Source organism: Physcomitrium patens, chromosome 4 (assembly GCF_059467195.1).
Source record: "Physcomitrium patens ecotype Gransden chromosome 4, ASM5946719v1, whole genome shotgun sequence".
Classification (NCBI taxonomy): domain Eukaryota; kingdom Viridiplantae; phylum Streptophyta; class Bryopsida; order Funariales; family Funariaceae; genus Physcomitrium; species Physcomitrium patens.
Window position 1 is genome coordinate 4,025,704 of NC_143413.1, and position 16,683 is coordinate 4,042,386.

At 34.5% G+C, this 16,683-nt stretch overlaps 2 protein-coding genes across 2 annotated transcripts; one reads left to right on the forward strand and one right to left on the reverse strand.

Moving 5' to 3' along the window:
• Positions 1 to 5,951: 5,951 nt before the first annotated feature.
• LOC112281432 (chlorophyll a-b binding protein CP29.1, chloroplastic) lies at positions 5,952 to 7,336 on the forward strand. The gene is made up of 2 exons (XM_024517946.3): positions 5,952 to 6,582; positions 6,882 to 7,336. The coding sequence occupies exons 1-2, from the start codon at positions 6,052 to 6,054 to the stop codon at positions 7,239 to 7,241; spliced, it is 891 nt and encodes a 296-aa protein (XP_024373714.1). The 5' UTR covers positions 5,952 to 6,051; the 3' UTR covers positions 7,242 to 7,336.
• A 1,014-nt stretch (positions 7,337 to 8,350) lies between these two features.
• Positions 8,351 to 9,715, reverse strand: LOC112281442 (chlorophyll a-b binding protein CP29.1, chloroplastic). The gene is made up of 2 exons (XM_024517959.3): positions 9,105 to 9,715; positions 8,351 to 8,805 (listed from the first exon to the last, which is right to left on the reverse strand). The coding sequence occupies exons 1-2, from the start codon at positions 9,633 to 9,635 to the stop codon at positions 8,446 to 8,448; spliced, it is 891 nt and encodes a 296-aa protein (XP_024373727.1). The 5' UTR covers positions 9,636 to 9,715; the 3' UTR covers positions 8,351 to 8,445.
• Positions 9,716 to 16,683: the final 6,968 nt, after the last annotated feature.

Sequence of the window (16,683 nt, forward strand, 5' to 3'; positions counted from 1 at the left end):
CACTCACAAAACTTTTGAGTCAAAAATTCATCCAAGAAATCAAGATATGGCTCCAACCATTACTATCAACAAAATGATTCATTTACTGCCTTTGAATTATACATACTATCTTCAATGCCCTATAACTCCTTCATCTAAACTTGGAATTCATCAAAAAGTACATGTAAAGTGTAGCTAAGAAAGTGCTCTCTCCAACTTCAGTCGCCGATCTTTCATTGCTCTCTGTATGCATATGTTATGCTTCAAAGAGTGACAGTAGGTACAAATTTGACACCTTAATTTTGAACAATTATAGTATGATAATGTAACAACTTAAAACGGAACCGAGGCCTCCGTAATTGGGATCTCATTGGCTTGTACAATCAATTCAAGACTTATACTAGGTAAGAGGTCAGTAACAGGACCTAGATTGAATGTCCCTATAATTAGATCCAATTGGCTCTTCGCATTAGGCTCACTTAAATATTGAATTAGTCCTTTTGTCTTTTGTTGACTCCTGATGAGAACGGCTTAGATACATTCCACCCAATTTACCAGAGAATCTTGAGAACCTTGATTTATCTCCTCTATTTTTCCTTGGTTTTGAATTTACTGATCTCGATTATTCAAATTGAATGGAGCATTATATTATTGATAAGTATGTCCCGACTCCTTGCAATTCTCACACATTGATATATAATCGTCACTGGTTCTAGGATTGGGACATTCAATGGCATAATGACCAATTTGTCTACAATGGAAACAATGAAGTGGTCTTCTTATACCCCCATCCGGCATATTGGGTGTCTCCACTAGTATATACCTACTAGGTTTGTTCCATGTAGGATTAAAAAATGATCTTGGTTGTTCCGTTGGTATAAAAGATACTTGGTTCGATGATGTCGGTGGAGCAAATTACTGATACCTCTGCTTCTCCTTCTCATAGTTCTTGGATTTTGATGCAAACCCCTGATTAAAATTGAAACTTTGAAAGTTATTGAATGTTTGATTTTGTCAATTAGATCGATTTCCTTTTCATCCATATGTATTTTTCATTTGAACTTGATTGACATCCCACTAAGTCAATGGGATCATGGTCTGATTACTGAATTGTTGTTACTTTTGCCAATTCCAATAATTAACTGTTAAGTGCTTTCGTCCGCAAAATGTACATTATTCCATCATTTGTGAGGGTGAAGGGCATTGTGTTACCAAATGACCATGACCCTTACAATTACTCCATCATACATTGGTCCTAGTATTGGTAGGCTTGTACTTTTTTTCTTTATCCTTGGCCATATTGATGGCCATTTCTACCATTTTCTTCGTCAGGTTCAATAATAAGGTTTCATTGAAATCTTTTGGGACTAGTATTAATAGTAATTTTGTCGTAGTTAATATTTGTTGTTTATATGGAAAATATGGAATATACATTGTTGTCACGTTCGGTGGTATAGCTTGCAAAGGGGTGACATTAACTAACCCCTAAATATTGGCACTGAAAGTAGCCCTTGTTTCTAACATCTAAGAATAACTACCCACTAATTCATTCCAAGTCAGATTGTGATAACTGCCTTGAATTGGAATCATCATAGCTCCCGCAGTTAAAAACTGATCATAATGGCATTCCTCTCAAACCTTGGCTCTATTAAGAGATGCAAACACGATAATAGGTTGAGCTTTCTTTATAAATATTTTTAACTCTGGTGGGTGAAAACCATTGATTAATATGGATAAGATAAATGCCTCCGATATTTGATAATTCGGCCACTTATTGAGTATATCAGCCACCCAAGCATAATATGATTCTACCGCCTCCCTTAGGATCATTTTGTTGTTCATTAAGCTCTCTCGAAGATAATCCTCAAAACCTATTAGCCAAAAATGGGTTAATAATGCATTCTTCCATGCTTCCCAATTCAAAAATTGACCCACTGATTGGCAATTGTACCATTCAAACGCTGTGTCCTTCAAGGTTGCTGGCAACCATCGTAACCAAATATCTTCAGTTCTTCCATTTTTGGCTACATATGCTGTCAGAAATTGAGATAAATTTTGATCGGGATCTGCACCCAAAAAGCCCCTAATACTATGTAATAGAACCATGCTGGTTGTGCGATCGCCTATGTCACCCATTTGGACTGCTATTGGAACTGCTAGGCGACTTGTCGTCATTGAAGAGGAAAATGTGTTGCTTAATCTCTTATTAAAATTACCACTGACTTCTCCAATTATCTTTTCCAGACTTTTCAACCTCCTTAATTTACTATTATTATCCTTGAATAAGTTTATTGATTGAATTGGAGGTAAAAATGATGGATTTTAAAATATGCTGAATTAGTCCTTATTGGCAAGCAGTTGATGCTATTCTACAGAACCAGTTTTTACAGAATCGACAGTTTTCACTATTAGGAAGGTATCCAACAGAGTACCCAATTCTTCTGTGTTTCCTCCACTTGTAGTTAATGAACTCAAGAGATACATTGGGCTATTGACAAAATTTCCTACAAGTGCTCTTAGCAATTTTTTTAATGATACATATGTCTAAAATATTAGAGATCGGTTAGCTTCTGCATATGCTCGGATATGTTGACAGGCATGCAACCATGACTTAATCCAACTTTTTTGACGCTTCTTTTTTAACTTGCGTTCTTGCTCATTTTGCAATGATTCTCTTGCTTGCGCTCTCTCTTGTCTTTCTTTCGATTGGCATGTTTTCTTTCCAGCAATGCTCTCATTCTTAATAACCATAATCTTTCATTATATACTGTTGAATTTGCTTCCTATTTCCCATCTACTCATCCGGCAGTTAATTCTTAATACTCAATGCTATTATCAATCCCCGACAACGGTGCCAAAATGTGATTATCATTTTACTTATTCTACAAATTCCTTTCAGAATAAACCTGTATAGGAAAATTCGAACACAGGAAAAGACTAAGCGCATGAACTTACATGTTAGGGTCACACAATTAACCGTAATTTGAACTACTAAAACACCAAGAAATATTACGATACTTTTTCCTAGTAACAATACTCCTTCATCAACTAATAATAACAGTGTGCAACTCTACACTCTCAAAAGACATAATTTCCATCCAACACCAGAAATAACAAACTTCACTCCAACAAATCTGAATTCACATAATTTCTGTAATCACAGACTTCCTCTGTCAAAACACACAGAGCTCTTAATAAACAACAATAATAATCTTTCAATAACTCTTCATATAATTCAATCACTTAGTACTCCAATTACATAATCAATAACTCATAAATCAATCTCTGATTTATTCCACAAACTCACTTCTCAGTATTCAGAAACTATCCATTACTCCTCAATAACAAAGAAACAAAGAAACAAAGAGGTAGCACCAAGCTTACCTTGGCTCATGACTATCACAGTCTGGCACTCCAAAAAACTTCTACAATTCCTATATAATTACTCTTGATTTCTAGATTCTAACCGAAATCCTGTAATTAACTGCTTTTAATAACTAAATCAATCATCCATCTTCCTGAACAGAATATTCTATGGACTATTAGTCTATTTTACCAATATCTTATAAAGACGAACTAATATATATTCTACAGTTTGATTTTCAATAACCTTTGAATTTATCTTTAAATCAAGCTCAAAATTATGACATAAATTCAATATAATATCAATTATACAATCACAACTTTCTGATCATAGATCATCTATTAATTTCACATAATTCTCTAATGTATAAGCTCTTTTATTTCTTAAAAATCAAAATTATTGCAAAATAATTTTAATTTTGTAAAGCTTTTACAAAGTCAATACAAACTTAAATCACTTCAAATCAATGATCAAAAGAACTTTTATTTAGTCTACTCTTAAATTCCATTTTCTAATTAATCAAAGAACCTCTAAATTGATATAGATGCCTAATTTTGTGGCTTGGGATCTGATTTCGACCTTGATTCACAATCAATCCTCTCTGAGTATCAATTGTTAGTTTCTTAAGATAATTTTTGCTAAAACATATTCTTAATTCCTTTTTAAAGTTGTTTATATTAATTATTTTTCTTATTTGATTTTATTTGCTTCAATTATGGCTTTACAAAATAAGTAGAAGTCATTTTTTCAAAAGGCAGTATTAGTACTTATTAAGTTTTATTACCTCCTTATTTATTTTCTATACTTTGAAGATAGTTTGCTATGATATTTTTTATTAAGCTCTATTATAATATAATCATTCTTTTTTTTCTTTCACATAATGGCTATGTTACAACATAATAATTTTATATTTAAGTATAGCAATAAAATTGAAATAGAATCCTAATTTTAACTCTTTGAGATCAAACTCACTTAAGATGTTTTATAAAATAATAGCTTTAATTTCTCAAGGGATTTCTTAGAGAAAACGGTAGAAGTTTGAATAAGCAAAAGATTGTTATAATTTTGCTCAATATCCTTGTTGGAATTCAAATTTTTGAATCTAGTGTTGAGTTGGTATATTATTGGCAAATACTTCACTATATCCAATGGTAGGGATTTTTGCAATGGTATGTAATTGTTGCCACATAACTTTGTCAAATATAATATAATTTAGTGCAATAGCAAAATTATAATAAAAGTCTTAATTATATTTCTTTGAAACTGATCTCATAGAATAATAAAATAATAGCTCCAACTCTTTTAAGCATAGTTTAAGAACAATAACAAAGCTTTGAATATGAAAAATATTGATGTTATTTTGTTCAATATCCTAATTAATATTTAAATTTTTGAATCTAGTAATGAAAAAATGCACTATTCAAATGCTACAATCAAAGTATTATTTAATCTTTGTAAAAAGAATAAATAGTTTTGACATATTTTTTTGTAAATATTACAAAATCCACAAGAAATAATAACATCAAGAAGGTAACACATAGAATATATCTTTATCAAAAATATAATATAACATAAATAAATCAAAAAATCAAACTAAAAAGTTAGTAAGCTAAACACGACATAAGCAACAAATCACCATCATATACAAGAAATAAGAAGAAAACGTAAGTATAGAATTTTCTATACAATCATAAGATGTTGAGAACTCTTCGGAAAGGATTTCAGACACAAACTTAATCTGCAATCCACACTATTTTCGTAATTTGTTTTTTCAATGAATAGGTGTCACATGATTTTTCAAGCAGTAAGACCGATCGCACAAACAATTTTCTAAAGTTCCTACACACCGTAAGAGTCGAATTCAACAACCTTGATAACCATGCCGCAGAATAAGCAGCCATTACACTCGCCGTTCGATCAACTTTTGATGAATTATGGGGGTGCAATCACGGACTTGGGCAGAAAATCTGGAAATCACATATTTCTCGAGGTGGGTTTTAAACCTGAGCTAAAATTTCTTACGTTGGAGGTCAAGGTCGATGTATATCTCTGCTGGTCCTTCTAGGGATTGTAGAGTAGCCCAGCGCAGCATGTGATTGCAACCTAAATTCCTCCATCTCTAGCCCCCGCAACAAGCGACTAGCGGGGAAAGTCCAGTCAGACTAGACCAGTAGCTGATCCAAAACTAGATTTTTGTAGAGTTCAACACTAGCTAAAGGAAACTGCTCCATTGCATTCAGCACCGGCTCGTACATCAAATTTCGGATTGGTCGAATGAGGTGGTTGTTGATTTCAAAAAACATTAGATTTCTACCATTCGGGGAACATGAAAATAGTGGATAATAAGATATGGAGCATACAGTGCTCCAACCAATGGCGCCACTCTGACGTTCACGAAATTCCCTGGATTGTCCTTCTTTATCTCTGCGAATCAGACGCATTCCATCCAAACACCACAATCGGATGGCGCCTGTGAGCTCTCGGCATGGTCGCCAGCGCCTCTCGGCCACTCGCATGGAAACTCAAGATATCCTTTAGAGCCACCACTTCATCCTAGCCTTACCCTCAAATCATCCGCCCAAGTGCAATCCTGGCACGGGCCAAGAGCAACCATCGCACGGCCTACTGTGTGTGTGACTAATAGCAAATCCATATCTGTGCGAATCATCTCGTGAGCGATTGTGATACACTGATCGTAAGTCGTTGCAATGGCGCAGGCACTGAGGAGCGCGAGCATTGCCGCGTCGTCCTTCGTCGGCTCCGTTGAATGCTTCGGAGTGAAGAATGGCGCCCGCGTCGTAGCCAGGTCCTCCCTCGGCGGCAAGGCCAAGCAGGTTGCCAAGCAGGCTTCCAAGACCTTGAAGAAGTCCTCCGGTGCCGGTGCCGATAGGCCGCTGTGGTTCCCCGGCGCCCGGGCGCCCGAGTGGCTCGACGGGTCCCTCCCCGGAGACTATGGTTTCGACCCCCTGAGCTTGGGCAAGAGCCCCGAGTACTTGCAGATCGAGCTCGACTCGCTGAACCAGAACTTGGCGAAGAACGAGGCCGGTGACGTGATTGGAACCCGCATCTCGAAGAAGGAGGAGATCGCCCCCACCCCATTCCAGCCCTACAGTGAGGTGTTCGGTCTGCAGAGGTTCAGGGAATGCGAGTTGATCCACGGGCGATGGGCTATGTTGGCCATCTTGGGAGCTCTGTCGGTGGAGGCCTTCACCGGTGTGACATGGCAGGACGCCGGAAAGGTACGGAGTAACATGCTGCGTGTGTGGGGTTGCATTGGATGCATGGTTTTGCTCGGTCGAGGGTTAGAGGGAGTAATATTGTTATGCGCGAGGATGCAGGTGTGAGGTGGAAGGAGGGCTTCATGGTGAGGAATGTGCGTGGGAAAACGAAGTCGTCGTGTGTTGGATGTGGTGGTTAGTTGCAGGACCGCATCGCGGCGGCAAGAGTGGTGCTTGATTGTGAGGTCTGTGAATGGGTCGGATAGAAGGGATGGTGGGGTAGATATGGCGAGGCTAACGGGTAGGTTATGGACGTGCAGGTTGAACTGGTAGATGGAGCGTCGTACTTCGGACTTCCACTGCCATTCAGCATCACCAGCTTGGTGTACATCGAGGCGTTTTTGGTGGGATTCATCGAGTTCCAGAGGAATGCCGAGCTCGACCCAGAGAAGAGGCTGTACCCCGGCGGGAAGTTCTTCGACCCATTGAACTTCGCCGACACCGAGGAGAAGAAGGAGACACTGAAATTAGCCGAAATCAAGCACGCCAGGTTGGCGATGGTGGCCGCTTTGGGATTCGCCGCTCAGGCCGCGGCGACGGGCAAGGGACCTCTGGACAACTGGGCGACGCATTTGGCAGACCCCCTGCACACCACCATCTTCGACACATTCTCGAAGTGATAGAGTAAGACAGTGTGTTTGTAGCCGAGAGTCGAGAGTCGAGAGCGATCTAAATGTAAGGAGGCAATGTAATTTAAAACCCAATTTCTCACTAACCCTTATTCAACCTTCCATGCGGGATTCTTGGTTGCCTTGATGTGTGCTATGCGCGTTAGCTTTCTGAAGCTTATTCCGACTTGTTGGTATGAAGTTGTCGGTCCTGGAGCACATTTCCATGTATCTTACTGGCATCAATGCCATTGAAAAAGCAAAAATCTGATCATTGAAAAGTCCCAATTCTGTTCATACACCACTTACGTAGAGCAAATGTGCCTCGATCAACTCGAGAAAAAATGAACATGTAGATCAAATGTATGGTAAAGAAAAGCAACTGAATATTTATTCGAAAATTGTTAAATAAAACTTAATAATGAAAATCTTATTGTACTGATGTATAAAATCTACATTGATGTACATAAATACAAAATATAAATGTATAATGATGTACATTAATCATATGCATTATATTTATTACATCTTTATAATTATGTAATAAATGCAATATAATGATGTAATAAATGTATAATGATGTACATTATAATGCATATGATGAATGATCTAATAATGATGTACATTATAATATAATGATGTAATAATGTACATATTATAATGTATAATGATGTACATTATAATATACATTATAATGTACATCATTATACATTTTATATATAATGTATATTTCAATATAATGATGTATAATGAGAGTATAATATGCTATATATATACTAGTATATGAGAGTATAATAAGATTTTCATTATTACGTTTTATTTAACAATTTTCGAATAAATATTCAGTTGATTTCCTTTACCATACATTTGATCTACATGTTTATTTTTTCTCGAGTTGATCGAGGCACATTTGCTCTACGTAAGTGGTGTATGAACAGAATTGGGACTTTTCAATGATCAGATTTTTGCTTTTTCAATGGCATTGATGCCAGTAAGATACATGGAAATGTGCTCCAGGACCGACAACTTCATACCAACAAGTCGGAATAAGCTTCAGAAAGCTAACGCGCATAGCACACATCAAGGCAACCAAGAATCCCGCATGGAAGGTTGAATAAGGGTTAGTGAGAAATTGGGTTTTAAATTACATTGCCTCCTTACATTTAGATCGCTCTCGACTCTCGACTCTCGGCTACAAACACACTGTCTTACTCTATCACTTCGAGAATGTGTCGAAGATGGTGGTGTGCAGGGGGTCTGCCAAATGCGTCGCCCAGTTGTCCAGAGGTCCCTTGCCCGTCGCCGCGGCCTGAGCGGCGAATCCCAAAGCGGCCACCATCGCCAACCTGGCGTGCTTGATTTCGGCTAATTTCAGTGTCTCCTTCTTCTCCTCGGTGTCGGCGAAGTTCAATGGGTCGAAGAACTTCCCGCCGGGGTACAGCCTCTTCTCTGGGTCGAGCTCGGCATTCCTCTGGAACTCGATGAATCCCACCAAAAACGCCTCGATGTACACCAAGCTGGTGATGCTGAATGGCAGTGGAAGTCCGAAGTACGACGCTCCATCTACCAGTTCAACCTGCACGTCCATAACCTACCCGTTAGCCTCGCCATATCTACCCCACCATCCCTTCTATCCGACCCATTCACAGACCTCACAATCAAGCACCACTCTTGCCGCCGCGATGCGGTCCTGCAACTAACCACCACATCCAACACACGACGACTTCGTTTTCCCACGCACATTCCTCACCATGAAGCCCTCCTTCCACCTCACACCTGCATCCTCGCGCATAACAATATTACTCCCTCTAACCCTCGACCGAGCAAAACCATGCATCCAATGCAACCCCACACACGCAGCATGTTACTCCGTACCTTTCCGGCGTCCTGCCATGTCACACCGGTGAAGGCCTCCACCGACAGAGCTCCCAAGATGGCCAACATAGCCCATCGCCCGTGGATCAACTCGCATTCCCTGAACCTCTGCAGACCGAACACCTCACTGTAGGGCTGGAATGGGGTGGGGGCGATCTCCTCCTTCTTCGAGATGCGGGTTCCAATCACGTCACCGGCCTCGTTCTTCGCCAAGTTCTGGTTCAGCGAGTCGAGCTCGATCTGCAAGTACTCGGGGCTCTTGCCCAAGCTCAGGGGGTCGAAACCATAGTCTCCGGGGAGGGACCCGTCGAGCCACTCGGGCGCCCGGGCGCCGGGGAACCACAGCGGCCTATCGGCACCGGCACCGGAGGACTTCTTCAAGGTCTTGGAAGCCTGCTTGGCAACCTGCTTGGCCTTGCCGCCGAGGGAGGACCTGGCTACGACGCGGGCGCCATTCTTCACTCCGAAGCATTCAACGGAGCCGACGAAGGACGACGCGGCAATGCTCGCGCTCCTCAGTGCCTGCGCCATCTCTCAAGCGCAATCGTTAGCAGGCAATTACGCACAAGGCCCTTTGCAATCGCTCCGAATTGTCACACCTATGTGCCTGCCTGCAATATCCTGATCCTGAGTATCCTGAGAATATGTTTTGAGCGCTCAGATGCAGTGGTGCTGCGCCCTGGAAAGGATATCTTGTGCTTCCACGCGAGTGGTCCAGACGCGTTGCTGCCACACACGGCAAACTATCGTCTCCCTCATCCGCGATTTCTCTCGGTCTTTAGGATGATAAACGTTTCCATCTAGTGGATGTCATCTTGATTCTGTTCGTTTCTTGAGGATGAAAAGAATCGATGGGTTGGATAAAGTGGAGGATGTTGTAAGGTTGGTGATTGGCCGAGCTGCGCCATTGGCTGGAGTCCTCATGGGCTGTTATCCACTCGCTTTCGTTTTGTTTTTTTTGTTTTTTTTTGTTTTTTTGTTTAATAATCGATGTTTAATTTACTGAAGCATTTTAGCGTTGGAGCTCAGAATGTTCTTGGCTGCATTGATCACAAATCTCTGTTCTACTTGTTAGCTTAATTACATGTTAGCTGTAATAATACATTATAAAATCTCTTTGACTGTTTTGTTCATAATGCAATGCACATACTCAAGTAAATGACATGTTTTAACAAACTTGGCAAAAATATAAAACATGAGCTGACATGAAACAGTAGTTTTATTGTGGCTTGTGTGTAATATTTGTACATGTGTTTATATCTGTATTTATAAATATAAGTAAATTAAGGGTGTCACTAATGCTATCATACTTTTTTCTACAACTTTATTTTAACTAAATTTTAATTTTGCAAATTTTAATTTCAGCATAATTTGAAAAAAAATCATACAGAAAATTTTAATATAATTTTTTTATTAGAAATACAAAAGAAAACAAAAAATATATAATAAGTAGGTAGCAAGTTGTGGTGGTTGTAGCAAAAACTATAGTGACATTAGCAATACCATATGTGTGTATATGTATATATATATATATATATATATATATAATTCAAAATCTCATAAATATATATTTTTTTAAAATGACTTAAAAAAGAAAAACTGTCTACCTATCTTTATATATTATTAAACTAATTGTAGCACTAAAAAATAAAGTGTTCCTATTATGAACATTGAAAATAAATATTATAGATTTTCAAATTCTTAATTTGCACTATGTATATGTTTGAATTCATCTAAACATGCTCATATCTATATACACAAGGAAACTTATGTATATGACAAGGAAACAAAGAAGTCTTCTCATTGATTTATATTAGAGAAATTGTTAATCCATACATAGTCTTGCATGTAGAAAGACATTGAGTTTACTAAATGCAAATAACTTTTCCATGCCCAATAACATTGGTTTTTTCTAGAATATATGTATATGTTTATATATATATATATATATATATATATATATATATATATTACTTTAAAAAAACATCTAATAATCATGTCGTGCAATTTTAAGATTGTAACATAATGCATTGAATATTACATGTTGTTCTTTAATTTATTCTTTATATTTAAAAGAACATACATATATATCATAAAATATATGGATATTAAAAAAATTATGTGTAAATCATAAATAAAAATTTGTTTAAAATCTTGGTTGCCATTGATCTATATTTTTAATATTCAAAATTTTTTGGTGTTGTAATAAAACTATGTTGTTACAAAGTTTAGACTTTTCTAATTCATTATCAATTCTTCAAAGCAAAAATAATATTAGACAATCTTTAGAAATTATTATGTATAAAAATATTATTTGTAAAGAGCCACATTCATTTTTTTGATTAAATATAGTCTATACAAGAATATATATATATATATATATATATATATATATATATATATATATATATATTTAAAAATAATAATTTTTTTTATTAATCTTGAAAATTTAATGTAGATGATATTATTATTTTTATTGGCTAAATATACAAATAAAAGAACATGGTACTTGATAATACAAGTTTCTACCAATATATATAGATATATATCTATATATATATATATATATATATATATATCAATAGCTCTATAATTTTGATCATCTATAGATTACTCATCATTGTACATTGATAATTCATTTAATAATTAAAATTTAATCAAAAAAATAATTTACTCTACAATTAAAGCACTTATCTATTGTTATATACATCAAATATTAGAGAGGTTGCATATGTGTTTGTGTATATACATTTATAAACTCACATCTAAATTATAAATTCAAGTTTTCAACTATACTTCATATATAATTTATATAAATTTTGTAGAATATTAATCACCATTTTATAAATCAAACATAAGTTAATATAGATATTCTAAATTTTCAGATAAAAATCTAAAGTGAATCATACATCTCATCCACTATTGAATAAAATCATGATCTTTACATTTTCAGTGCATACATCAAGCTTGATGTCATTTTAATTGAACATATATGGCAAACAACCTCTCCAAACTTATTGTGGAGTTGCTCTATTTTATTTTTTTTTAGACTATTTGAGAGCCTATTTTGTTTCACTTTGTATTTAAATGATCATTCTTTGAAGTAAAAAGGTGTTGCTTGAGTTTTAGGTGCATGGAGAAATCAAAAGGAAATAAAATTCAAATATAATGAAGGATTTTCATGTTGAATTTGTGTTGAATTTGGTATTGAATAGGGACCAAGTTTGGTGAATGGCTCATGTTTCTACAATATTGTCTATTATTATTAGTACTTTATGTATTGAATATTGAAGTACACAAGATTAGAGTTCCATATTTGAATTTTGTGAGAGTGTCCAATGAAACTATTGTCAAGGACATGAATCTCTAAGAATAAAAATCTTCAATATATTCTTGTATTAGTAAAGAAAACTAGAAAGTCATTCAAAGGTGATATAATATTAAACTAGAATAGCTATTGTCAAAAACAAGAAGACTAGAAAGTCTTAAAATAAGACTAAGGACTAAGAAGATAGTGACAAGAGTGAAGAAGGCTTCACTCTTGCCTCTATATATACTCTTAAATAGGAGTTATAAGGCGATGTCTTATAAGACCTCTAAAAACATGCTGACTTTATAAGACACATATTTTAATTTGCAAGGCAAGTTTTTATATGTGTGGCACATAGTTAGCTTGTTTTGCAAGCTATCAACATGTGATTGACTTGTTAACCAAGTTTCTAATCTACCAATCAACTATAAATACATATAAAGTCAAAGCAACATTTGTAAAGCTTCTAGGAAGCTTCTCTAAAAGATATTATAAAATCAATATACTTTTATTTACTTTTATTTATTTCTATCTAGTCATATAGATATTTATTAATGTATTTATGTATATGTGTGACATTATCTCCCCTTCTAGGAACGAATTCCATGAGGAGTGGTCTTCATATGTTGAAAAAATCTAAGATGCAACAAATTATGTTTGCCACATACTCTAATCTTTGTTCTCTTTGAAGTTGGTTGATAGATCCTCTCAGCCATTGTTAGTGTCCCATACCAACGCAAGAAGACTTCCATATTGTTTGGTCATTGTTGATGCCTTTGTAACTTCCTTCCAATAAAATACTGGAACATCGTCAAAAGTTATTCCTATCACTAATAAAATTATCAAACATCATGAGTCTCTTCCAAGTTCATGATACCAAACACATTGTATGTCACAATCTATTTAAAAAAAGATATGTTATCCTTAAAGATCTTTATTTTGATTTTTTAGTCTTGAAAGTTGTAATAATTACAATGTATTGTTTAGTAAGTCTACAAATGAAAGCTCTTGAATTGAATCTGGTAGTTGTTGATTCTCCATCTCTTTGCTATTACAAATACACAAAAGCTATAAAGAAGGATAGAAGGTAGAGTATTAATCTCTTTTTTGATTTTGTTTCTTTTATAGCAAAGATTTTGTATTCTTCATCTTGATTTTGATGGATGTCGTTGATGAAAAGCTTCAACTTTCTTTACTGCATTTACAAGATTTTTTGCTGGTTCCCATGTACATCCATTAATATCATATCTACATCAATAAACAAGATATTCCAATAAATTTGATGCTGCCTTAAATCTAAGACCTCTCTCACCTTGAACTCTTGATGATTATCCACTTCTATTTAAAGAGGTGGTATTTTTCTTTTTTTTGAGATATTCATTGTCTTATATCACTCAAGAATAGATATATAAAATAGAAGGTGGATTTTTATAGACTCCGGTAGATGTAATTAATAAGTAACAAGATTGACTTATTTACTAATAGAAAAATATCTAAGCCTACAATAGTTCAACTTGTCACAAAGATGAGTAGTTTTAATATTATGATGAAGTAATTATACCTTGTTACCTATGTTAAATTATGGTTGTTCCTTGTGATAGGTATTTGCATTAATTTTTTGTCATTCTTGAACTCTCAATAATTGTGCCTTTATTGTTGCATGTAGCTGTAACAATCAATTTGCCAATTTTTTTGTGGTAGGTTATCAACTTTTGAAAAGTCAAAAGTATCAAGTCATAGATGATAACCATAGTTGGCAAAGAAAGGTGTTTGTTGATTAGAAGAATATACTAAATTATTCTATATAAACTTTATAAATCGTAAAAGAGTTGTCCAATCATCTTAATGATACTTGATAGTACACTTCAAGTACTACTCCAAAATTTGATTTATTTATTCTATTTGTTTATGAGTTTGCTAATAAAAAGCCAAAAAGAGCTTTATATCTACTTTTAATATCTTGAAAAGGATTCTCTAAAATCTTAAAATTTATTAAGTTTGCCTATCCAATATAATATCTTTAAGCGATCTGTGATAGCAATAAATGTTGTTAAGAAAAAGCTTAGCCATTTTTTCATATGAGATAGATTTTGTACTTGGTACAAACTGTGCAATCTTAATAAAATGATCTACTCATACAAATATAAAATCATACAAACCTGAGACTGAAAGATCTATAATAAAATCTATAGAAACAAAAGAAATTAGTTGTTTTGAAATAGATAATGATTGAAGAAGTCTATAAGGTTGATGGCAATGAGTTTTAAATCTTGAACAAATATCATATGATTGTACAAAGTCTTCGACTGCCTTCCACATTTGAGGTTACCAAAAATCTCTCGATATTAGCTCCAACATCTTATTGTATCTAATATATTTGGTTGTTGATAAGTCATGATGACTTTGAAGAACTCTTAATTGCACTCCACCTTCTAGAATATATAATTGTTCCTCAAAATAGAGTAGATTGTTCTTGAACTTAAACTTAGAAATATCATGAGACTTAGAAGAATTATTCTTGATATCATGGACAAGAAGATCAGAGGACATATTTGATTGAATTTGCTTCACAAACATTGAATCAATAGCCAATGTTGATTTTGTTGCTCAAAGGTGAAAATACTTTGGCTTTAAAAAAATTATTCTTTGTTGATCAAAAGATGCATTTTTTTTCTTTTGGTGGAAGATAAGAATGTTTAAAAAAGGCATCCAATAAACCTTATTATTTTTTAAAAGAATAAGTGATTTTGAAATCAAAACTTCATAAGTTTATGCTCCAATGAACTTAATGACTATTTAAAATATATTTTGACATGAAACACTCAAGGTACTTGTGATCTGTATACAAAATAATTGGATTCAAGGCACCTTCCAAATAATGGCACCATTCTTGAAATGAATCCACAATTACAAGAAGCTCTTTTTCATAGATCTCATAATTAATCTTGATTGCTGAAAATTTTCTAGAATAAAAAGCTATTGAATGGAGTTTTTCATCTGCTCTCATTTGTGATAATACTACATCCAAGACAAAGTTTGATACATCTATTTCTATAAAAAATGCCTTAGAGAAGTCAACACAATATAAGATTGGTATAGAAGTAAACTCCTTTTTTAAAGCATCAAATGATGCTTCATCTTCTTTATTCCACTCAAGTTTGTCTTTACAAATCAAATATATAAGTAGAGCTACAACTTGAAAAAAATTCTTGATGAAGATCTGATAGTAATTGGCAAAGTCTAAAAAGTATTGCTTGTCTCTTATTATTCTTGGAATCTTCCAATCTATGATAGTTTGGACCTTCTTTGGATCCATCTTTAGTCCTTTATTAGTAATGATGTATCCTAAGAAGTCAACTTGAGTGGTATGAAATATGCACATTTCTAGCTTTGCATATAATCCTACAGCTCTAAGTTTTTATAACACACAATGAACATAGACTTCATATTCTTCTGTATTTTTAGACTAGATTAAGATATCATCTAAATAATAAAAAATAAAATCATCAAGAAACTCATGAAAGACATCATTTATTAGATATTAAAAGTAGTTGATATATTTGTGAGGCCAATGACATGAGATTATATTCAAAATATTCATACTTGATTTGAAATATAATTTTTTCTTCATCTCCTTTTTTAATGTATACCAGATTATATGCTCTTTGTAGATCTATTTTTATATAGATCTTTATTTGATTCAATTAATCTAAAAGTCTTGAAAACAAAGATAGAAGATATCTATTCTTAATGGTGAGCTTATTGAGTCATCGATAGTCTACACACATTTGCAAAGATCTGTCTTTTTTCTTTACAAATAAGATAGGAGCCTTGGTTGGAGATTTAAAATGATATATAAAATTCTTAGCCAAGTTTCCATCAATTTATTTCTTGAGTATAAGCAATTTTTTTTATCATAGGCTATTGTTTGGTCCAAATGGTGGTTGAGCCCATTTGTGAAGATCGATGGAATAATCATAAGGATAATACTTTGGAAGAATATTTGCATTCTTTTTTTAAAAAACATCTTAAAAATCTTGATACTAGCTAGGAATACCACTTGATATCTTCTTACTATTAGAAATTGATATGGCATATAAAACAAAAGATAATCCTTCTTATGTAGCATGCATAAAAGCTTTTGCACATATCAGTAAGGATTTAGATGTAGTAGATTTATTTATTTCTACTTGACTAATGGAATTTTAAATTATACTATCAAAAAATGAAGATTACAAAAAATCCAATCTATCTATGGATTATAATTTT

Bases quoted from the DNA above. Each gene is read 5' to 3' on its own strand.
- LOC112281442 (XM_024517959.3), bottom strand. From the start codon at position 9,635: ATGGCGCAGGCACTGAGGAGCGCGAGCATTGCCGCGTCGTCCTTCGTC. The intron at 8,806-9,104 runs GTACGGAGTAAC...ATGGACGTGCAG, and splicing joins CATGGCAGGACGCCGGAAAG to GTTGAACTGGTAGATGGAGC.
- LOC112281432 (XM_024517946.3), top strand. From the start codon at position 6,052: ATGGCGCAGGCACTGAGGAGCGCGAGCATTGCCGCGTCGTCCTTCGTC. The intron at 6,583-6,881 runs GTACGGAGTAAC...ATGGACGTGCAG, and splicing joins CATGGCAGGACGCCGGAAAG to GTTGAACTGGTAGATGGAGC.